Source organism: Aulostomus chinensis, chromosome 14 (assembly GCF_037954235.1).
Source record: "Aulostomus chinensis isolate RoL2024-O1b breed Wild chromosome 14, RoL_Achi_v1.0, whole genome shotgun sequence".
Taxonomy (NCBI): Eukaryota; Metazoa; Chordata; class Actinopteri; order Syngnathiformes; family Aulostomidae; genus Aulostomus; species Aulostomus chinensis.
The window spans coordinates 1,043,344-1,067,602 of NC_141333.1; the positions used below are offsets into that span (position 1 = coordinate 1,043,344).

The 24,259-nt window shown below is 47.0% G+C and overlaps 1 protein-coding gene across 4 annotated transcripts; it reads right to left on the reverse strand.

Moving 5' to 3' along the window:
• Positions 1 to 87: 87 nt before the first annotated feature.
• Positions 88 to 23,737, reverse strand: nrd1b (nardilysin b (N-arginine dibasic convertase)). 4 transcript variants are annotated; one of them, XR_015119262.1, is made up of 32 exons: positions 23,594 to 23,737; positions 22,102 to 22,298; positions 20,566 to 20,827; positions 20,182 to 20,263; positions 19,533 to 19,686; positions 17,620 to 17,693; positions 16,590 to 16,685; positions 15,146 to 15,268; positions 14,240 to 14,297; positions 13,911 to 13,984; positions 13,551 to 13,620; positions 13,320 to 13,397; positions 13,115 to 13,235; positions 12,658 to 12,716; positions 12,508 to 12,562; positions 11,753 to 11,857; positions 11,150 to 11,273; positions 10,409 to 10,495; positions 10,200 to 10,319; positions 9,162 to 9,213; positions 8,877 to 9,027; positions 8,679 to 8,806; positions 7,614 to 7,776; positions 7,388 to 7,419; positions 7,147 to 7,285; positions 6,535 to 6,582; positions 6,192 to 6,244; positions 3,476 to 3,559; positions 3,194 to 3,401; positions 2,651 to 2,740; positions 1,203 to 2,577; positions 89 to 1,083 (listed from the first exon to the last, which is right to left on the reverse strand). XR_015119262.1 is itself a non-coding variant. In XM_086224534.1 (31 exons), exons 2-31 carry the CDS (start codon positions 22,278 to 22,280, stop codon positions 2,338 to 2,340), a joined length of 3,309 nt encoding a protein of 1,102 aa, XP_086080660.1. In that variant the 5' UTR covers positions 22,281 to 22,298; positions 23,594 to 23,737; the 3' UTR covers positions 88 to 2,337. The 4 variants fall into 4 exon arrangements, 1 of the variants encoding a protein (XP_086080660.1); XR_015119263.1 differs by having other exon boundaries at positions 89 to 878; positions 965 to 2,577; XR_015119264.1 differs by having other exon boundaries at positions 90 to 780; positions 965 to 2,577.
• Positions 23,738 to 24,259: the final 522 nt, after the last annotated feature.

Below are 24,259 nucleotides of genomic sequence, written 5' to 3' on the forward strand. Positions count from 1 at the left end.
CTTTATTCAACGACACACCAATCAGCATCAAATATAGTCTCCTATCTCCAGCAACACCACAGAAACTTCACAATCATAAATCGTTTTTTTAGAGGCCAGACAACAATCATTCAGCAGATGGAGTTTGTATCAAGAATAAAACAAAACTTTTTTCCAAGTCTGTTTACAAATGAATAATTACATCTTTTTTCAAGTGGCGTCCACATTAATTAAACTCGTTTCTTGTAATAGAAGAGAATATAGTTCCATTTTGTCAACTACTCATTGCTGGAAGTAACTTGTATTTCAGGTGGCCCGGTGGAGCAGTGGTGCTCACCGTGGCCCCCATCAAGAAGGTTGTGTGTGGAGCAGTGGTCCTCCCTGTGGCCCCCAGCAAGAAGGTTGTGGGTGGAGCAGTGGTGCTCACCGTGGCCCCCAGCAAGAAGGTTGTGTGTGGAGCAGTGGTCCTCCCTGTGGCCCCCAGCAAGAAGGTTGTGGGTGGAGCAGTGGTCCTCCCTGTGGCCCCCCAGCAAGAGGGTTGTGGGTGGAGCCCCGGCTGCAGCACGGGGTCTTTCTGGGTGAGTCTCCATGTTCTCCCTGTTCCTGCTGGGTTCTCTCTGGTACTCCAGCTTCCTCCACAGTCCAAAGACATCAAGAGGGACCAGGTTAATCCAGACTCTAAATTGACCGTAGGCGTGGCTGGGAGAGCCAATGGTTGTCTGTCTCTATGTGTTGGCCCTGCCATGGACTGGTGACCTGTCCAGGGGGAAGGCTGCTGGGATAGGCTCCACCCCCACCACCCTGAACAGGAGAAGAGGGGGAACATGGATGGAGGGAGGGATGATGGAACTTGTGTTTCACTGTGGGCACCACGATTCACGGCTGTGTTCCCAAAATCTCTGACAACAAACCAGGAAGTGGTCACCTCAATGGTTCCTCCACCAACACCCAATGGGATTGTTCCACTGAACTCTTAGAAACTCACACACTTTGGTAGAACCCTCTGAACTCAGGCTGGTCCACCTGATGTCACAGCAAATATGGCAGCCCACAGGGAAATCAGATTTCACATTGAGCGGTTCAGCGGGCGCTGCTCCACCACACCTACGGGGTTAATCACAGGAAAACAAACTCAGCTGAAAAAAAATACAACAGGAAACTGAAACGCGGACTTCCATCTTGAATTGTTTTTTAATGAAAAGTTGTTTTTAAGTGGAGTGGACCTGGGGGGCCGGAGGGATCTGTCACGCCGTCTCTCAGGCACAGAGGGACTGGTGCACGCTGTGAGTAGCAGAAGTCTGCCTGACCCGTTACTCAAAGCCGGAATAAACACACAAAATGAGCAGAAGCCTGTAACAGTTTCTTTAATTGTCATTAAAATGCCATTTAATTAGAAGTCTAATCCACCCACCAGATAAAGTCAGTCTGTACATTCACCTCTGCATGTACATCAACTAATAATATTACAGTATCAACATGGATATGTGGTCACATGAATACAGAGCGCTTGTGTTGTCAGTAATACTGGCTGTAGTTCAACATTAATTACATTAATAACTCCGCCCTTCCTGTCCAGCCCTGAGTCTGCATGCTGCCTTCACTTACCCTGGGAAGAACCACCAATGGTTTCACAACTGAAGAAAGAACCACAGTCAGTTAAAAGCACCATAATTGTAGTTTTCTCTGCTGTGGTTGCTTCTGCTCAGCTTCTCCACACCAACGATTCTTGGTCACGTTCATCCTCACCGATCAAAACTAGATGAAGAATCAAGATTCCACCTCAGATCTGAGCAGCGAGTCCATCCAGATCACCTCTGAGCTGTTAGTCAGAAGCTCGGGGCCCAAGTTCAATTGTCTAAGTCACTGCTAATTAGCTTAGCACAATGCCTGGTAGTGGGCGGGAATTGTTAGCATGGAGGAGGAGGAACACAGTTGGACGCACCAGTTTTGTCAAAAAAAGTCGCCTGTTCTCTGACAGAACTGAGTTATGTAGATGACTTGGGACCTCTGAACCTGCTTGTTTTAAAAATCTTTTTAAATAAAGTTAATTCAATCAGGAAAATCTGTCAAAATGAAGTCAAAGGTTCAAGAAAGCTGCTAAAACTCGTTTGCTTCAGTGTGAACCCAAACGCATCAGCTGAAGTAGGACCGTGATTAAAAATGAGCCCAGAGCTTTGATTTTCCCATGACACATGAATGCAGCATGTAACAACGTCTAACATAAAACAAGTAGTGAAGCAGAGAGAACATCGGCGGCGCTCCTCCGCCCCTCTGGCCTCTCTGATGCTAGCTGTTGCCACGGTTACTTTGTCATCTGGCAAAGCTGAAATGACCAGGTCAGCTTCCAGTGTGAAGGACCTAGCTGAGGATTTTGTGGTAGGGATGGAGAGGGAGGGATGAGGTAAACGCCCTGATGTCACTGATGAGCGTGGTGTACTCGAGCGCCGACGGGGAGCTTCCTGCCGGCCTCCTCGCCGGCAAGAAGGTCAGCTCGCTGACCTCACCGTAGGCCGAGGAGGGAGGGTTATCCTGGCTGTCTGAGGTGCAGCCGGTGTTTGGATCAGGTGGGTCGTTCTCCTCGGCTCCGAAGCCCACCACCTACGGAAGCAGAAGCCGAGCCGTTAACGACCTCAACGCTCGACCCGAAGAGGCAGCAAACAAACCAACTCACGTGAACGCTGAGCTTCCTGCTGCCGCCGTCTCTGTGCTCCAGGAACCAGGAGACCAGATCGTCCTGGGTGAAGAGTCTCAGAGCCTCGATCTGCAGCACACACCAGAACATCAGAACCACACAGCAGACCCAGGAGGGGTCCGACCCAGGAGGGGTCCGACCCAGGAGGGGTCAGCAGCCAAGTGTGTCACTGCCGAGTCCTGCTTGACTTGTGTTTTCTCTTTGTACGTATTTTTAGTGCATAAAACAATCATTTTAGAAAACTAGAGAATTCTGATAACGATGCATGCAAGCCTGGGATCAGTTCTGCTGGGCGGGACTGAAGGAAGACGCGTTCACACGTGCCTCGTCTCGGCGTGGTTCTTTGGGCAGGTGTGAACGCGGCAGTGGCACTCGCGGCACCACGAGTGGGCCGGACCTCACCGGCGGGGCCTCGTTGCTGCTCCAAACGTTTGTGTTGAGCACATTTGGACCCAAATACCAGTGAACTCTGATGGCTCCGGAACCACGTTTGGACTCGAGATGAACATCGCTGCGTCTCACCTCCTTGTTGAGACGGTCAAAGATGTACTGCTGCGTGACGACCTCGAACCAGTTACGGTCCACCTCCTCCCCCAGGTGTGCGTCCTCACACTCCTTCAGCTTGATGAGAGCCGTCACCTGGGTCCTGAAGGCCTCCTCGCTCAGACCCATCAAACGCTCGCCGAAACTGACCAGGAACTCCTCGATCTTGGCGTCAACAAACTCGGTGCTGCGAGGACAAACCAGGGGTCTGTAACCTGCTGTCAGTAATGCGGCGCTTAGCACGACAGGAAGTCAGCTCACCTGAACTTGGTGGCCTGCGTCTCCACGGTGACAGAGAACCCCAGCACCCCAGAGGTGTTCCTGCAGGTTGGGTACACCTGGTAGCTGGAGGTCAGAGGTCAGAGAGCATCAGGGTTAGAACAGGACTGAGACCAATAACAGCACTGCTGAGTGATGACAAACTGTGGACAGAACAGGTAAGAACAGGAGAGAACAGGTAAGAACAGGTGAGAACAGGAGAGAACAGGTAAGAACAGGAGAGAACAGGTGAGAACAGGAGAGAACAGGTAAGAACAGGAGAGAACAGGTGAGAACAGGAGAGAACAGGAGAGAACAGGTGAGAACAGGTGAGAACAGGAAGAACAGGTGATAACAGGAAGAACAGGTGAGAACAGGTGATAACAGGAAGAACAGGTGAGAACAGGTGAGAACAGGAGAGAACAGGTGAGAACAGGAGAGAACAGGTAAGAACAGGAGAGAACAGGTGAGAACAGGAGAGAACAGGTGAGAACAGGAGAGAACAGGAGAGAACAGGTGAGAACAGGTAGAACAGGAAGAACAGGTGATAACAGGAAGAACAGGTGATAACAGGAAGAACAGGTAAGAACAGGAGAGAACAGGTGAGAACAGGAGAGAACAGGTAAGAACAGGAGAGAACAGGTGAGAACAGGTAAGAACAGGTGAGAACAGGTAAGAACAGGAAGAACAGGAGAGAACAGGTGAGAACAGGTAAGAACAGGTAAGAACAGGAAGAACAGGAGAGAACAGGTGAGAACAGGTAAGAACAGGAAGAACAGGAGAGAACAGGAGAGAACAGGTGAGAACAGGTGAGAACAGGTAAGAACAGGTGAGAACAGGTAAGAACAGGAAGAACAGGAAGAACAGGAAGAACAGGAGAGAACAGGTAAGAACAGGAAGAACAGGAGAGAACAGGAGAGAACAGGTGAGAACAGGTGAGAACAGGTAAGAACAGGTAAGAACAGGTAGAACAGGAGAGAACAGGAGAGAACAGGTGAGAACAGGTGAGAACAGGTAAGAACAGGAAGAACAGGAGAGAACAGGAGAGAACAGGTAAGAACAGGTAAGAACAGGAAGAACAGGAGAGAACAGGTGAGAACAGGTGAGAACAGGTGAGAACAGGTAAGAACAGGTAAGAACAGGAGAGAACAGGAGAGAACAGGAGAGAACAGGTGAGAACAGGTGAGAACAGGTAAGAACAGGTAGAACAGGAGAGAACAGGAGAGAACAGGTGAGAACAGGTAAGAACAGGAAGAACAGGAGAGAACAGGTGAGAACAGGTGAGAACAGGTAAGCCTCGACGGCCCAGGGACAGGCAGTTTTTTCGGGCCCTGGCAGGAAACAGTCAAACTTTGCGAGGTGAGTGGAGTTTCTAAAATGATGAGGTGGTGCGCCTACGACTCCGACTTTGTACCTAACAAGACTGACGGTAGATTTTAGGCTTGGATCTCAAAGGGTTGACTACGTATCATTCATTTGTTCACAAGGGAACATTCCAGAGTTTTGGGGCCCTCAAGAGAATCATGGTCTGGGGAGAGAGGATTTTTTGAGGTACCTGCAAGTGAGGCATTATTTTGATAGTAATCTTGAAGAGGAGTTCATAACAAGGTTCATGGAGGTCTTTTTGTTGTTAACGAAACCCGGATCCAGCAACAACGTGATTTCCAAATTCTACGACGCGATACAATCGTCTAAAAAGGAGAATACGGGGAAGAAGAAATGGGAGAATGAGGTGGGGGGATGATTTCACGGGAGAGTTGGGAGAACAGATGCCAGCTACAGTGGTGTTCAACTGGGTCAAACGTGGCGAGGATTTTGCTGGAAAAACATTGTCAGGGTTTTTTTATCACACCAATTCAAAAACGGCACCGGGGTAACGGAGCTGCGTGCTGGAGACTCTGGGTCGAATGGGGCCAACCACTTCCATGTCTTTTGGCATTGCCCAGTAATAAAACCGTACTGGAAGGGGGTTCACAAGCATATCAGAAATGTGTTCAGTGTAGACACCCTGTTTGACCGGGAGACTGAGCACGGGGGGGCGCGGGGAACAATGATGATGAAAAGCTCTTGGCTGTGTTGTTGGAGGGCAGTAAAGAAGCGCTCACGAGGAAGTGGTTGACAGAAGAACCTCCCACTACAGAAGCATGGACTGAAATCATCCATGAGATTCAGGTTATGGAAAGCATATCTTTTTTCCTAAAAGTGGAACAGGAAAAGTTCTGTAGGATCTGGAGTAAATGGGCCGAGTACGTGAAACCAGTTCGCTCTGACTCTGACTGGTTCTTGATTGAACTGTATGTCACCGAGCCCTTTTTTTCTGTGCTGCTTTCTGATGTTCTGAGGCGCGCATCCCCCAGTTTGCTTCTCGCGTGTTACTGTTCAAACTGATAAAATTAATAATTCCTACTTGAAAATTGAGGAACGCCGCCAAAATCAAACCCTATTTTATTTTCTGTGTCCATCCATGTGAACTGTTTTGTTTTGGAAGGAAAATGCTTTTATGTTTGTGTTGTCTGCGATGGAAATTTGCCTTTCCGAATAAAAAAGATAATTAAAAAAAAAGAAAAAAAAAGAACAGGACTGAGGTGGCATCTCTTGTTTCTGAACTTCCTGACAGAACTCAGATGTCTTCTTTGAGACCAAAAGCAAGCGTGCAGCTGGCGCTGAAGCTCTACACTGACACGCTGGACCAGAGGACCTGAACGAGTGCAGCTCTCACCCCAGCGTCTCCTTGGTCCTGAGGAAGTCGAAGCACGGCTCCTCCATGTGCATCTGCAACACACACCTCCATCAACACAAACAACTACTGCCATCACATACTGGAGCGGCGCCAGGCAGCGAGCCAGAACCAGACCATCCGTCTTTGTCACAACAGCCTGATGTGCTGGTCGCATCATCCTGGTCAAATGTGCAACACATCATTCTGAAATGATTGACGGTTATCAGGGTTCATGCAAACGTGGCCAGGAAGGTCTCTTAATTTTCAGTCCTGCAGCCCCTTGGTTGGGCGCCATGGCAACAACTGTGCAGCATCCATTCTAATATTTAGAGACAACACTCACCACCATCAGCTCCATCAGGGCGTGTTCTCGCAGGTTCTTCAGGCCTGACTGCAACACAGTCACGAGTCAAACAAACAACCACAACTACTAACAATGCACTTCACAAAGAGAACTTTGCCTCAGAGCCGCCGACAGCTGAGGAGCAAAGGTCACGTGGCTTTTTATTGTTATTCATTCTTGTTCATTTAAGTCGAGTAACACGGGAATTCCCTCAACAGCCTGGCGTGTAGATCTCAGTGAGGCGGAGACGAGGGAACACGCCGTGTCGTGTCATGTCATCATGTGTTTGCACACGTGAAGTTCTTCACCATGAAGCCCATCAGAACTCAGCCTTCCTGAAGCCGATCCGGTCTCAAACCCAGCTGGTGGAGCTCTTGGTGCATGCAAGCATCACGGGGTTCTTACTTCTGCTGAATTTTGATTGTTCTGTTCCACTGGCGAGGAAGCAGCCCGCTCTGTGATGATGTCATGGATCCAAACACCACAACGTTTGGTTTTCCGAGGTATCTGTGACTACCATGGTCCTACTCGCTCCTCGGGTTCTTGACTCTAGCAAGGAAACTAACCTGAGGACTCACAAGTCTTTGCCAGGAGGCAGGACTGGTTTCCTACCTGGTAGTAGACGGTGACCTCTGAGTTGGCGTCTCCCTTGTTCAGAGACTTCACCTTGCAGAGATGATGTTTCTGCGGCAGCTCGACCACCCGGAACAACACGGGAACCTCAGCTGAGAGATGCTGGAACTGCAGCTTCCTGCAGGGACGGAGTTTAGTTGATGTACGTAGCAGCGATGCTCTCTCTCCAGTTTACTGAGAGAGGAACTAAATGAAGCCGTTTCCAGGAACGTGTACTCACTCGATGAAGTACTGCAGGAATTCCTTGGACTCCTGTTGGAGTAAATGCACGCGTGAGATCACGGTCTTTTATAGGAGCAGCTTTTGAATCATGAGCAGTTATCATTTGTGTAAGGATGAGCAGTTGTCTCAGTGTTTTGGGCTGCGGACTTCATCTGGAGGAAAGTAAATGTTCAATATGGAGGCAGAAAACTTGACGAGCAGACAGAAATGCCAGCATGTCTCACCGCACTGGTGAAGTTTCCCTGCACCAGCCCCTCAGCGTACAACTCCGCCTTCAGCCCAATGGCAAAGGTCATGAGGTCATCAACGGTCAGACCCTTCATTACGGCTTGATACTTCTGAATAACCGACCAGCGACTGTGCTCCAGGATCAGCAGCCGCACGTCCCTGCAGAAGCACAAGGAGGGGACGTCGTTTCAAGTCCTGGAGACACTCGGCTGTTGTCAAGGTTACCTCCAGCAGTCGAGGCGTCAATCACACCCTTCAATCAAGGTATTTACAATAAATCCTACAATTATAAGACTTGTAAGTAGTTGTACTTTGGGAGGCGACAGAAGCAACTTGTGTAGTATTGGAAGGAAGCAATGCATGGAAACTATGAGAAGAATCAGTTGCTTATCCTTGTTAATAATCAGCTGGTGGTTACACATGCAGCTGCAGTGGGAACCTGCTGTATCCTCCGAATGCCCAAGACTCAGAAGTCAGACATGTTTGTAGTTCCTCTCTCTGGCTATTGAGTCCAACTCAGGACAGGAGACTCGTGCCCTCCTGGCGTCCCAGTTCATTTTCTCGATCACCTTTGTCAGGTGAAGATCTGAATACCAGCGTGAGCGGCAACGTCCAGCACCCGTAAGAGACTCTGTGACCTTTAAATTCTGCGTGTTTCAAAAGTCTCTGGATTTACTGAGCGCCGTCACACAGACGCCATGTTGACTTGCCGGATTAACGGGACTCAGGAACCGCCTGCTGCATCATGTTTATTCATCTTTCTTTAGCAGTAGAACAAGTAGCAGTAAGTGTGTTTATGTGTGTGAGAGTGAGAGTGTGAGTGAGAGACAGAGAGAGTGAGAGACAGAGAGAGAGTGAGAGACAGAGAGAGTGAGAGAGAGACAGAGAGAGTGAGAGACAGAGAGAGTGAGAGAGAGTGAGAGACAGAGAGAGTGAGAGACAGAGAGAGAGACAGAGAGAGTGAGAGACAGAGAGAGAGTGAGACAGAGAGAGAGAGTGAGAGACAGAGAGAGAGAGTGAGAGAGAGAGACAGAGTGAGAGTGAGAGAGAGAGAGACGTACTTGCCCAGCCTCTCCGGTTTGATGAGGATGTTGAAGTATGTCTTCTTCAACTGCTCGGAAAACATGGCAAACACACCGAGCTCTGCGGTGAACTCTGTCAGGTGATCCACAATCAGCTTCAGCAGCAGCTGCAGTGAAACAGGAAAAGGTTACAGAGTGTGTGTGTGTGTGTGTGTGCGTGTGTGTGTTCTCTCTCACTGGTAGTTTGTGGTTGAAGCCTTTCAGCCGGATCACCAGGCCGTGCTCTCCGGCCACCAGCTTGTACTCCAGCTGAGCCACATCAGCCTCGTATGCCGGCTCCGCCAGGTTGTGAGCCAGAATATTCACGAAGAGGTCAAAGAGCACCAGACTGGAAAAGACAACACACATCATATGACCTGATGACACCATCGCCACTCCGCCACTGGTGGTGCAGCTGGTTGTGGGCAACATCTCAGTTACATGAAGGTGATGTTGTGCTGGGGTGTGTTTAAGGTCTCTTACTTCTCAGGACTCTTCTGGATCATCGGGGAGATCAAGTTAAACCGAATATACGCTGGAAGACAGGAAACACAGACATCATCATCACCAAGGACACCATGATGGATGGTCCTTGAACCTCATCCTCCATCACACAGGTCAGTGTGCTATTGGACAGAACATTACTGTCAATCACACAGAAGACAGCAGCTTCTGCTAGTAGCTTCATTACCAGACAACGTTACACTACAGGACCTGTAAAAGTATAAGGAGACAGAGGCGGTGAAGAAGCTGCTGACATCAGCACCGGTCAACACTGCAGTCTTGAACGTTTTCGTGTCATTGACCACCTTCTGTGTGAGTCAGGATGAAGTTCCTCCCTCCTTCCTTCCTCTCCACTGCTGCAGCTGCTCTCAACCCACTACGCACCTCCATTTTGACTTTGCCACCCCCCCACCCACCCCTTTACACGGACATGCTCCCATTGCACTACACTGCACCACCTCAGGAAATTCCATCGGTGCCCTGTATGTCAAATGTTGGATGTTTACTTCAAATGCTGTCCGTTTATGTCTTCTTTGTCTTTATCCCGTTCCTGCCTGTTTTTGCACCGTGGGTCTGAGGACTGACACTTCATCCTCGCTGTATGTCATGACGTAGAGCAAACTTGACAATAAAGTTGACTTCGACTTCATTTAGTTCCGAAATAGAAGGAGCAGGAACGAGGCCTAGAGCCCAAAAATAAGTTCTCATCGTAGAACTTGAGGTGTTCATTAGTGCTTCATCAACACTTGTTGAGCTGATTTCCTGGTTCAACCATTTACAATCAGAGGGAGGAATCCCATTGGCTGCTGGGGGAACCAGGAGATGACCCCTTCCTGTTGGACACCCCTCATCCCTAAAATGGCCACTTCCTATCGTACCACACCAGCACCATATCCTGGCAGCTACCTCTTAGGTTCTACATCAAGTAGTGAACTGCTCGGTCCAACATTTGGTCCAGGTTATTGATGAGTTCCTCTTACTTTGCCTGAGGTGTTTCTCAAGGTGTCTCTGACTCACCTTTAGGAATCTTGAACTTGTTGTCCTTCTTGTACCACAGACAGCCGCGGTCGGTGTTGATGATCCTCACGGGAAACTCTGTGTCTGGACAGTCGGATGTCTTCAGAGTGAAATCCGTCGCTGCAGCAGCAAGAAGTCAAAGAATCAAACCGGCGACCAGGTTGACCTTCACGCTCCAGCGAGCTCTCAGGGACATTTATGTGACTGACCTATGAACTTGTTCTCAGCAGGAAGGTGAAGTTCTGGGTTGACCTCAAAGTCTCCAGCCCAGCACCGAGCCCACTCATCTGGGATATCTGACGAGACAAATCAAGCACATCCAAGACCAGCATTATTAAAATGGCTGAAGCCGTTCCCAGTGACTGAGAGCAGTGTCTCAGACGGAGGCTGGCAGCATGGAGCGCCAGGTCACTGGGTCAAAGTCCAACTGGTTCTGCTGTCTGACCCAGATGTTTCCGTGTGTTGCTGCCAAACTTCAACGCGCAGTGCGGTTGGAAAAATACAGCTTTTCCGTCAATAATGATTTTAATTTTAGTCCCCTCTCTTTCTTTCTGACTAGTGGAAAAACTACCAAATAAACATGACGGTGGTATTTCGACTTCTGGAAACGCTGCAGTGATCCAGAACCTGTTCTTATTACCAACCTGTTCATTACCGGATCTGAAATCAAAAATGCACTCATTCAAACTGCAGCTGAGATCTTCTCTCTTCAAATTGACTGTAATGGATTATTAATGATTCTTACGACGGGGATGATGATGTCAACGTGTGCTAGGACTTACAGAGACAAACACGGCTTCAAGCTGTCTGCCAACAAGCTTCATTTACATTTCATGTTGATATTTCTATAACTTTTCTAGTTTTTTCCTGATCAAAACCCTGTGAGAGGACATTTTTTCTGGAGGTTCACATTTATTCAGTGTGTGTGTGTGTGTGTGTGTGTGTCTTACCTTCCACGCTGTAGCAGGTACCAAACCATTTCTCCCGCAGTGGACAGTGACCTTCATTCTCTGGGGACAGCAGCAGTAGATTTGACCTGTCTGGAGTCAGCAGGGACAGAGCAGCGCTGATCACCTGAAAACACACGCACGCACACACACGCACACACACACACACACACACCTTGAGTGGGGGATGTGTTGTTCCGCCTGGATCAGACGGTTTGTAATGAGAACATGACTACAAGCTGCACAGGTGCATGATGGGATGATGAGTGAATCCACTTGCAGCGACTGGGAGACTGAATCCAGGTCCCAGGCTGATCTCCGGGCAGATAAGAGCCTCTCTCTGTGTTTCAAGGTGCTTTCACTGACTTTGGTTCATTTTCTCTTCAGTCTGGCTCAGCTTCAGGGGCTGACTGGCCCATCCCTTCATATCTGACTTATGGATGCATTTAGATTCTTTTTTCACAAAAATGCTGAATGCCACTTTCAGCTGCGGACAATGATCACAGCTTTATCAAGTTTATCACTATTTTTGGATGTCTTATAGACATTTAGTCAACCAAGGACATAACGAGTAGCATTCTTAAACTGGGTCTGGTCCTGGTTTACCTGCTGGTTGTACTCAAACATGAGCTGGTCTCCTGTCAGGAAGTCCTCTTTAGGGAACAGCTGCATGTTCTCACAGATGTTCTCCACAAACTCGATGGGATCCGTCTGTTGATGAAGACACAATCAAGACCTGCTGTACCTGAGAGTCCTGACATTACTCTGGTTGTGATTAGGAACGATATTTAAATTAAAAAAAAAAAAAAGACTTTTGAATGTGATCTGGATCATCACCAGGAAGTGGTGAAGCAGATTTCTGCATAAATGGTCATTTTAATCAAACAGTATTCATGAAACACTCATTCCCTCATACTAAGAGGCCGAATAGTGATTTTTGTTTTAATCATTCTGTAAATCCTCCTCTATTCTGTCTTCCTTTTTTGTGAGAGGTAAATTCCTCTCTGACGATGTCAGACCCATAATTATTTTTCATCACATGGTCAGGCGGTGGAGTGACACGTCAGTCTGATATTGCAGCTGAAGTTAATGTTCCAGTCCAGGAACCTGTGATGTCAGGCAATAACTTGACAAAACTCACATCTACTAAAGGGAGAAGGCAACCTCAGTCCCAGTTTGCATGGAACAACATAATGTGTGTTTGGTTTTGTCCTGCAGCCCAACAACGTTTTCTCCTGAGGTCAAACGTCTGTGGCTGCTGTGCCAACAACACATTACTCAGTACTCTACTCCGAGCTGCAGGAGCTGCCAGGTCAGCGCCGCTGTAGACGAGACGTGAGTGTGTGTGGACGCTGCAGTACCTGCTCCTGATAGTGGAACTCATTCGCTTCTATCTTCTGAATTTCCTCGTAGATCCTGAAAATAAAAAAGAAGATGGCAAGTTCATAAATATAGTAACTGTTGATTTTGTGTGTGTGTGTGTGTGTGTGTGTGTGTGCTCGTGGCCTGACCTGTGCTGAGGACCCAGTGTCTGCAGCATCTTCAGGTACTGGAACACCAAATGGACCACCTGCTCAGAGGACAGCAGGATTTACAAACAGAAACATTCTCATCAGGTTTTCTTCCCTCCATCCTGTTACTCTCTGAACCTCAGAAGAAGTCTCCTCAGTGACCTCACTATCATATCAGGTCAGTTTCCCCTCATATAATCATGTTTAGGTGCAGTCATTTCCCGGGAAACGGACAATGAACACTATGTTAATGATCATATTTCCACATTTGGTAGTTATGGAACAATATCATCATTTTTCTTCCTGTCACATGATGAATCAGATCAGAAAAATAAGCTCAACCAACTTGTCATGTTAATATTTGGCTCTTTGGCTGCTAAAAGTTGCAGGACACAGCGACTTTAAGGCTGGGGCAGGTTTTAGGATCATCTTAGTGAGTGCAAACGTGTGCGTTCACCTGGTAGATGTTCTGGTAGCCCTGGTCGGTGAGGGTGATGGAGATGGAGAAGATGGAGTAGGTGGTGTTCTGGTCGAAACCAGTCTCACTGTTTCCTCCAAAGAGAGCCAGCGCCCAGCACCTGAACATGTAAACATTCACCATGAGTCCCCTGCACTCCCGCTATGGTCATTCATCACACGGTTTATTTGCTTCTGGCACTCACTTCTTCCTGAGTAGAGACAGGATGCTGCCGGTTCCCTCGTGTCCAATCAGCCAGGAGATGTAGTGAAGAGGCTTCACTCTGACAGAGAACACAAGAATGTCACCCTCATCTACCGCAGGACTTCGTTCTGGTGTTGCTCTCAGGCTAATGATCTTTATTAATCCTCATGTTGTACACGGCCGTGCTGCTGTAGAAGAAGTTGGTGTCATGAAAGCTTGTGCACATCCTAACCTGTAGTGTTTTCCTTGTGGTGGTACAGCCCAGCTGATGGTCAAAGCGTGAACCTTCCTCACAGGGACCACTGCGACACGAGAACACACGTGATTGGATCCTACTCAGGACTAATAGCAGTATTAATATCATCATCTGATGAGCTGCCACGATCACCTGATTGACAATTACCAGCTGCTGGGAAAATTATTCATCATTTTCTGCAGGATCTGACATGTTCATCTTGCATTACAGTGAAATCAATACTGAACATTTGGATGGATGGTTCACCAACAGCAGTTTTTTTGATATCATCAGTACTTTTTTGACTGCTGTCTGTTCCCCTGAGTACTACAAGTAGTATGACTCCTGGTATCTGACCTCTGTAGAGCTTGTTGAAGGCCGGGCTGTCAAACGGCTGCTGCAGGTGAGAGAAATCTGCTCGAGGTTCACCGCTGAAACAGAACACATAAAACTTTACCAGATTTTGTTTTCATTATTTATCTTTTTTGTATTATGCAATAAATTATTGCCTATGCACTGTACAAGCAGTTTGTATATACAAGTCGGCTGCTCCTCGACCGTGTATTCCTCTCTCTGACCACCTGAGGGCACCACAGACACGTGATGTGTTCAAAATAACCTTCAGTCTGTGGCCAACATACTAGTTTTTTGAGGGCTGCATGAGTGAGTGTGGGTTCTTTTCTTACTTGTTGGGAATCTTGATGAAGATCTCTCTGACCCACTGTTCCAGAGTGTCCAGAGTCTCTAAACAACAAGAAAAACAGATTTTAACAGACAAACATCTGCGTCGCCTCCCCTTTCACTGTCATCACAGCTCCAAGAAGCAGCAACATCAAAACAAATGCAAGATTTAGATTTTCATGCCTTTGCAGCAGTGACATGGATAAGGGATGAACTTCAAATTTAAAGGCTGAATATTTTTCTGTGTCATAACAATTACACGAAAATCTCCAAGTCGTCCCAGCACATTCAAAGTACTGCATCGTGCTGTGCTTTAACCTCAATATAAAAACACATTTTAAGTTATGATTCAGGTACACGCGTGTGTGTTGTGTACTTAGAAAGTCACCTTTGTAAGAACATTTTTGTGCTTTTAAGGGTACTGACAGAATATCAATTCAACTTAAATCTATCGGTGCCATATTTTATGCCTGAGAACAAATCTGCCTGAGTGAGTGAAGTAAGATGAGGGAGAGAGGGAGAGAGAGAGAGAGAGAGAGAGAGAGAGAGAGAGAGAGAGAGAGAGAGACAGACAGAGAGCATGTGACATCACCCTGAGATGTGTTAAATACCAGAAGCACTCTCAAGAGTGATTACACTTTTAAAAATTTCACGCAGCTGTCACCATGGCAACCTGTCCAACCTGAGGAAAAGTTGATCAAATAAATCCAACAGCTGCAAGCTCTACATCCTGCAGTGGAGCAGTGGTCAGGGACCAGTTTTAGACGTGGTGTTGATTTAGCAGGTCTCAAAATTATGTACGCCAATGAGACTGAGTTTGCAGTGATGCTAGCAAATCTGTGAGGCTGGACTCAAGCAGAGCAGCGTCTTTAGCTTGATGCTGACATGGTCACAACAGCGGTGCCGAGTACCTTTAGACTGAACGGCGAGCGTCATGTAGTGAGCAGAGTAATATCTCCTCCAGAAGTTGCGCAGCCGCTGGTAGGTGTTGATCTGCTTCTCTCTGGGCTCGTGCTTTAATGTCTGAGCATTACCTACAGGAGCGACACCACAACTGTGAGTCATCAGACTCTGCTGACATTTTAGGTATTTACACCATTCAGGATGGAACCTGATTAGAAAGGATTTGAAACCATGACTGCTCTGAATCCTGCAGAACACAGAACACAGCGGAAAATAATTTCTACATTCACACAATGTACTAAAACCATTGTTAGTTTCACTGCATCCAAGAGTGTCATTACAAGCGCTGCACTTCAGGTTGACACTAATTTTCATGGTAATCTAATAAAATAAAGACTACTTGACTGTCACAAACACTCAAGAGAAATGGTATACAGATACAGATGACAGTAAAACCTGTAACATGCAGACGATGGAGTGGTCGACAATCAAAAGCTAAGTTATTGCATCTTTAGATCAATTCATGCTTGGATTCAACACCCTTAATTCTCAGATTTTTAGATTTTTGCAGCTCTGTAGTTTTATATCAACATCATTTGATCATTTCCCATCCCAGCCACACAACTCCCTCTTAAATTCCAATTTGAAGCTGAACTCAGGTTCTAAAGGGGCAATTGGGGAAATATACTCCCTAAGAACCACACATAATCTGGAGCCTTTCACGTTCTTTAAGAATCAACGGGAGGCTGATTTGAGGTTTGAACTTCCTGAGGACATGTGGGACAGCGCTTTGAAAACACTCTTCTTCAATCTGCTTACCACACACAGTTATCCAGTTCAAGGACATGCAGCGCCTTCACTGGTTTAAAGTGAGACTAGAAAGTTCACACCTCGCGTCGATCCTATTTGCGATGGGTGCAGGCAAATGCCAGCCACCCTCTCACATATGTTCTGGTCTTGTTCAAACCTGTGTGTTATTTCGCTACATAAGTGATTAACGTAATATTAGTGATTGCATACACGTTCACTCATTTCTAGACTGTTCAGTGGTGCAGTCATGTTGCAGGGACGGGGCTCTGTTGGAGCGAGGGGGGTTTGATGCTTATGTTTGTAATATTTCTGTTCACGTATACTTCTGAATTCATGTAATTCTTACACTATCTTTCTATCTACAAAAATCAGTAAAAAGACCTGGAGCAAAAGAAGAAAAACTAAACCGAAACAGTTGGATTTCATTTCACAAGACAAAGACATTCGGCTTTTCGAAGCTGCAATTGTGAATTTAATCAAAATAAATGGATGTGTTAAATGAAAGCCCATTCTGATTCTAAAAATGTACAGAAATATAGAATATCAAAACCTATCAGCGAAATGTCAACTAATAGCCCACAAGAGTAAAAGAAATGAACCAACTTGAGTTTACTGAGGACTAAAAGTGTTGGTGCTTCCTACCCCAGCAGAACTTGCTCATAGGGTGTCCTGGTTTCGCCAGGCTGCCAAACAGCATCTCCTTACGATGGGAGTCAGACGGCCTCGCCAGCTGGTACTCTGAGCAGACAGGAGAGAAAACACAGCCCTGGAGTTGGTGTCCGTGAACTCATCCACTAACTAACCACCAGGACATGGTACAGATCTCTCAGGCTTCAGTCTGACTTTGGTCACAAGCCCAAGCAGAACTGTTCACTAAAGACAGGGAGGGTAGGATTTAAAACTGTGCCCAAGTCTAGCATGACCAGCAGCCAAAATGGCACCAAACTGAACCAAACATTTAAGTCCATCCATCATCGTCTACCGCTTATTCCTTACTAGTAAGGGTCGCGGGGGGGGTGGAGCCTATCCCAGCATCTACGGGTGAGAGGCGGGGTTCACCCTGGACAGGTTGCCAGTCCATCGCAGGGCCAACACACAGAGACGAACAACCATTCACACTCACATTCATACCTACGGTCAATTTAGAGAATCAATCAGCCTCGTCCCCAAATTGATGTCTTTGGATGGTGGGAAGAAGCTGGAGTACCAGAGAGAACCCAGCAGGAAGGGGGGGAGAACATGGAGACTCACACAGAAAGATCCCGCGCCCGAGCCAGGACTCGAACCCGGAACCTACTTGCTGTGAGGCCACTGTGAGGACCACTGCACCACCGTGCACCCCAACATGGTCAAGTCAACATGGTCAAGTCATGGTCTAGAAACGATTGTGACTCAGAATCAACAGAGAAGACGCCGCAGAAACTGTTTGGAGAAGAGCCAACGGGACTGCTGGTGCATCAGCGTCCAATTACAATGGAACTCAACCAGTCAGATGAACTAACTGACGCAGACGCTGAAGTCCATCAGCAGGAGAGTAATATGAAGTAATATGAAGTAATATGAAGTAATATGAAGCACCGACTGTTACTTTACATCAGCAGCAACAGTGTTTCCTCAAAGTTTCTTTAAACCAAGATAAAGAAAACCAGTAGTAGGCAGTAGGAGGACTCACCACTGTCCACAGCCTCCACCTCTCTGTCGATGGCGTCCTCAATCATCAGAGGACAGATGAAGAACTGCGCCCACCTGGAACACACACACAGTGAGGCTGCTATTCATGTTTCCTCTCTCAGACATTTTTGTTGTTTGTCTGACATCAGCTGATGGCTCCATAGTCGTATCTACAGTACAGACAATGCAGCAATATTTCCCATGTAAATCACATCTCGTCCCAGAGAAATTCAGCACCGATTCTGCAGGCAAACAATCTGGAGCAGCAGGAGACGTTTGCTCCACAGTTCAAGGAGAGGCTGGCCAACAGTAAAGTTCTGTTGATGCCTCAGGACCTGGAGACATGGACTCCCACCTCCCCCCAGACCTGCTCCAACAAGTCAAAGTGTTTGAGAATTACTGAGCATATTGCTGGATTACGAGCATGTGGGTTACACTGGACGATGACCTGGACAGGGGTTTTGGAGTTAAGCTGTTGTTAGCGTCAGTCTCCATAAGCTTCAAGCTCGATATACATGGCTGGCTCTTACTGCAGTCTGGACTCACATAGAAGTGCCGCAGGAGGGGAAAACATCTTAATAATAATAATAATACATTTTATTTATAAGGCGCCTTTCAAGGCACTCAAGGTCGCCGTACAACAGTTTAAAATAGATAAATAAATAAAATAAAACATGCACGATTTAAAAGAACAACAACAGAGGTCCCTAGGAGAGCACAGGAGAGGGCATTCAGCCATACGCCTGTCTAAAAAGGTGAGTTTTGAGATGATTTTTGAAGGTGTCAATGGAGTCAATGTTTCTGATGTCAGGAGGGAGGGAGTTCCAGAGGCGAGGGGCAGAGCAACTGAAGGCTCTAGCCCCCATGGAGGTTAGACGGAAGGAGGGGACATTGAGGCTGATGGAGGAGGAAGACCTGAGAGACCGGGTGGGAATGTTGGTGTGGAGAAGGTCTGACAGGTATGAAGGGGCGAGGTTATGGATGGTTTTGAATGTATGGAGGAGGATCTTGTAGTCAATGCGGTGTTTTATGGGAAGCCAGTGGAGTTGATGTAGAACGGGGGTGATGTGACTGATGACAGGGGTTCTGGTGATGATTCGGCAGCTGCGTTCTGGACCAATTGAAGCTGATGGAGGAGTTTGTGTGTGAGACCAAAAAGAAGTGAGTTACAATAATCCAGACGGGAGGTGACGAGAGAGTGGACCAGGATTGCAGCGCTGTTGGGAGTGAGAGATGGGCGGAGACGGTTGATATTCCGGAGGTGGAAGTAGGCGGACCGGATGGTGTTGTTGATGTGGGTATGGAATGATAAGGTGGAGTCGAGGACGACACCCAGACTCTTAACCTGAGGGGAAGGGGAAACGGAGGTGTTGTCAATGGTGAGGGTGAAACTGGGATGCTTGTTGAGTGTGGATTTGGAGGAAATGAGGACTACTTCTGTTTTATCACTGTTAAGTTTGAGGAAGTTTGAGGTGAACCAGGATTTGATTTCCTGTGAACAGGCACAGAGGGAGGAGGGTGGGAGGGTGGAGGAGGGTTTGGAGGAAACGTAGAGCTGGGTGTCGTCCGCGTAACAGTGAAAGTAGATGTTATGTTTACGGAATATCAGTCCAAGTGGGAGGAGGTATATGATGAAAAGGATAGGGCCAAGGACAGAGCCCTGGGGAACACCAGAGGAGAGGGGGGAGGGATCGGATGTGAAAGATTTTAACTGAATGAATTGAGTACGGCCAGAGAGATATGAGCGGAACCAGTCCAGGGGTATGTCTGATAGTCCAATGGAGGCAAGTCGGTCGAGGAGGATGGAGTGAGATATGGTGTCAAAAGCCGCGCTCAGATCGAGAAGGATGAGAATGGATAATAGTCTGGAGTCAGCTGCCAACAGAAGGTTGCGAGCTGTAATGTCTCACTCACCTGTCAAGCGCATCTCTGAAATATTTCCTCTGCACATCAAACTGGAAGATGGTTCTCTCGCAGTCCGTGGAGGCGTTGTCACTGCCACCGTGCTTCTTCAGGAAGGCATCAAAGCCGTTCTCCGCCGGGTATTTCTCACTGCCCATGAACACCACTGTCAATCAGAGGAGGGGAGATCAGTTGTGGAGAGAGCTGAGAAGACGAGTACTCCCCAGCGACTGGCGAGGGCATTTGCATCGACAGCCTGACCGGTCCTCACTGAGTACAGACAGTTGCTTCAACTGGCTCAAACTCCTTGCCTGACTCAGGCTGAAATGCAGGTTTGTATTGTTAGATGAAAGAAAAGAATTTGACGTGCAGGATGAATGTGTTAGCACACGGCTAAGCTAGTTAGTCAACATTACAAATGTGGCTGACTTGAGAGGGACATCCTTTCTTCACATACAGCTCTCCGGCTCAAGAGCTCCCTTTCCCAAGATAGTCAAGAATCAGACTCCCTCGCTGTCTTTCAGCTCTTCTACCACCCCCTTCCCATCCTTCTGCATGTGGGCAGACTAAATCTGTAAAGTTCCTGAAAACCCTGCATAAATGGAATTACTATTATTGAGACTATGATTTTTATTATTCATTAATTTAGAACTGGACTCACTGTGTTCCAGGAAATGGGCGAGGCCGGGGAGGTCGTCTGGGTCACTGAAGCTCCCAACACTGATGCACAGAGCAGCTGCAGCCTGGACACACACACACACACACACACACACACACACACACACACACACACACACACACACACACACACACACACACACACTCGCGCACACGCACAGACACACGCGCGCACACGCACGCACACACACACACACACACACACACACACACTCTTCCAGTTTCAAACTGTGAGACCACCAAGGATTCTTTTTTATGGCAACTGAGCTAATACAGAAGTTTTGTTATTGAGGGAGAGAGAACACGCGTGTCACATGTTCCAACACGCCTTTTCATCTATGAATCTATGACTTCTGCCATCTCCCACCTGCTTCTCAGAGCTCCCGCTCTTCTTCTTCCCAGCATTTTCTTCATCCAGCTCATCAAAGTCACTGTCCTGCTCTTCCTCTTCATTATTCTCTTCATCCTCCCCAGACCCCTCACCAGAATCCCCCTCCTCTTCCTCCTCCTCTTCTATGGACCCATCTGCCTCCCCCTGGTTCGCTGCATCCTCACCGCCTGCCCTCCCATCTGCTCCACTGAAGTCAGAGATGAGGAGCACCCGGAGGCCGTTAGGCAGCTCGATGTATCTGTGCAGAGACGATCAGCAAACACACTCAGTCATTTCAGCACAGTTAACAGCTGCAGGTGAAGTTTGGGTTCAATTGGGGGACAATTTTGTCCCACATCCACATTTTTGAGTTTGATCGGTTTGCTCAAGGACTCTGTAATCAACCTGTTCCAGCAGCAGCCAGCTTCACTGCAAGTCATGACATTGGTTCCTCCCACCCATCTCTCGTATGACTACAGCTTCCATCAAGGCTACTCATGGCCGTCGACCATTGAAGGTTGAAGTGCTGCAACCATGAAGTTCAATGGACAGAGAGACAAATTGATGTTGGTAGTTCGATTCCTGGGCCCTCCCATCCACGTGTCCTTCGCCAGCTTCAACTCTGATGCAGTTTGTTTGAGACGGTGATGTCAGTTGCTCTATCTGCTCTGGCAACTGGGGAAAAAACTACAAAGCAATCAGAAAGTGTATTCTTCCACTGAGGTGAACTTTGACCCCTGGCTTGTGTGCGTGTGTGCATTCCGTAGAGCAGGGGTGGGCAACCATGTGCCATGGAGGGTCGTGTGTCTGCAGGTTGTCCTTCCAACCCTTTAACAGGTGATTCCACTGATTAACACACCTTCAGCCACAGAGGTGTGTTAATCAGTGGAATCACCTGTTAAAGGGTTGGGTTGGAAGGAGAACCTGCAGACACACGACCCTCCATGGCACATGATTGCCCACCCCTGCCGTAGCGTGAGAGGGAGGTGAAACCTCCTCTCGGGGGCGCTAGAGAACACACACTTCTTGTGTGTGATGTAGCTGTAGATCAGGTGAAAACACAGAGTCTTACTTCCTCTAACCACCAGGTGGCACTACGGTTGAAAGACTGATAGACATCTTAGCAATGATCTGGTCATGTGCCTCCAGTTACAACAGCTTCCTGTTCCATGGTCAGATATCAAACATGACTGCGTTCTCGCCACAGTAACGCTGTTTAACTGACCATCTTCACAGTAACCAAGGCGACCAAATTCTGGAGCATATAACAGTCTGAAACATGTCATTTCTTGTCTCCAGGTGGCGCTATGACTCATCTGACCCAAATTTGATGGCTCTCTCCTTACCCCAGGCTGTGCCCCTCCACCAAGTTTGGTGTAAATCACACTAATAGTTTTTCATAATCCTGCCAACAACCAACCAGCCAAACTCCAAAGGTCACATGACCTCTTTGGCAGAAAAAAGAACAAACATTTTATAAATTTATTCCCATAAAGCTACAAAAAGTTTTGGGTTACACAGTTATACAGTTACCTGTATTTCTTTGGGTCACTGGGGGATTTGACTATCTCAGGGTCCCCCTGAAGCTCCTCCCCCCCTCCAGCAGCCCCCTGGTTCCTGATGTCCAGGGGCGGCGGTGGCTCGCCCTGGTCTGGAGCTGATACCAGGCCCAGTGTGCTGCAGGCGCTGACTGACTTGTTGGTCTGAGGCATTTTAACCTGTAGAGTCCTCTTGAGTGATGGAACAAGACCAGAAGAACAAACATCAAAAATCATCAGCATATTTAACGTGGCGTTGCATGAACGATGTCAGTGAGTCTCATCAACGTCAACGGATGCTGCTGATGTATCCTTCCCGATACACTACATAGTCAAGTGCAGATGGAAATTGTCACTCTAATGAGGGGAATTCTTCACTGGAAAAACTTGACAAACTTATGAAAGAATCGTTTCCAACTATTTCATGGTTTTTCACATCCTGGGAATTTTAGTCATGTGACTGTTGGCTACAATCATGGTTTTCTGTGTTAGGGAGCACAGAAATGTATTAAATCACAGGCTCTGGGTCGTGAAAACAGTGAAGCCTCTGTAATATTTTGCACAGAGCCATATAAAAAGTTATGAAACAACATAACTATGTTGGGCTTATTTCTCACATGGTTCAATTCATGACAAAATCTAAAGTCTGATTATATTAAACATTTCACAGCTTCAAACCCACCATCAAGTTTGCAATTCAGAGAAAACACAAAGAAGGAACATTCACTTGGAGATGTTGTGAAAACTCAGCACTGGATTTGTCCAAATTTTGCAGAAAGACGCCTTAATCAGAGTAACTGTTATAATAATAATAATAATAATAATAATAATAATAATAATAATAATATAACTTTTCCATTGTCCTGTAAAATTGAGACTTGAATAATGTGATCAATCAATGGTGAACACAAACTGTCCCAGCAGTAACTTCCCAGGATCTAGCAGCTGCTCAAACTCCACCCCGTACTTGGGCTGCTGGTGGTTATCCTGGACAGATGCTAATGGGAAATGCAGTTGTAATTACAGAATGACTTGATTAATGTATTTGTTGTATTAAATTAATGCCGAATTCACGAGTGGTGTATGCTGACTCGGATGCAGCGTGGAGTCCCTGGTAGTAACGTGTGACGTTCCGGCTGAGCTTGTTAGGCTGAAAATATGTGGTTAATCAATGGAAGTCGGAGGGCTCGTGAGCATCACGGATAGCGGATCAAACTGCAGGGGGACAACAGGGAAGACAGAGCCAAACTCTAATTCAGAGCTAATTTCAAATATTGAGAGCGTAAAGTTGGTTGCTGCACGTGCAGTAATTCAAGCTGGTTCTGATATCAAGGGATAATTTTAAACTCGCACTAATCCTGATGAGAATGACTTCGACTGTGGAACAGCTAGCTAGCATAGCACCTAGCAAGCGCCACACCAGCTGGAGCACAAGCGGGCAGTTTACCCGGCTTGGACTCTGGAACATGACGCAGCGATTCATTTACCGTTTAACGGCTCGACAGACGTTCACCTTCGTTCTTTGAGCTTAGCGAGGAGCGAAGTTTTGGATTCAGCGCAGCCACCTAGCATCGGTCAGGAGAAGGTTGGCTAGCCATAACAAACCTGTGATTCGCTGAGAGTACGTCACTCACACATGACGGGGGTACTGATTGGTTGAATCTGCGGCAATGTTCTTCTTCGACCTTAGCAATGATTGGCAGTTGTAAGGCGCGGTACCGCCACCAAGTGGCCGGCTGTGTGGAAGAGTCGACGGCGGGAAATTAAAAACAAGAAAAATCTTCTAGGCGAACCAATTTATTTTGAAGTCAATTAAACAGAAAATGTATTCTTAACCAGTGAAATCAGATTCAGGAATTTTATGGATGCACTCGACAATATATGTGGCCTTTCTATTCTTGAATACAAGTAAGAAAATGCAGGTTTGTCACTAAAAATTGGAGTGATTATATTTTTGTGTTATTCATTCATTCATACATTCATTAATCACATATGATAATCTTTTTTCTGTGTTTACCGAAGGGCAGCCAGTAACATAATTCACATGCTGAAAAAGAGGAAACTAATTGTTGTGGATTTTCTATACTTTCAGACATTTTAGTTCATATTTTGAAAGAAAAAAACCCCTTTATGATTAAGATTAATTTAGAGAA

What these genes read in the sequence shown, in the direction of transcription:
- nrd1b (XM_086224534.1), bottom strand. Translation starts at nt 22,280, where the DNA reads ATGCCTCAGACCAACAAGTCAGTCAGCGCCTGCAGCACACTGGGCCTG. An exon ending in ACACTGGGTCCTCAGCACAG is followed by an intron (nt 12,563 to 12,657) that starts GTCAGGCCACGA and finishes TTTTATTTTCAG; the next exon opens with GATCTACGAGGAAATTCAGA. An exon ending in TGCTGAGAACAAGTTCATAG is followed by an intron (nt 10,320 to 10,408) that starts GTCAGTCACATA and finishes TTGCTGCTGCAG; the next exon opens with CGACGGATTTCACTCTGAAG.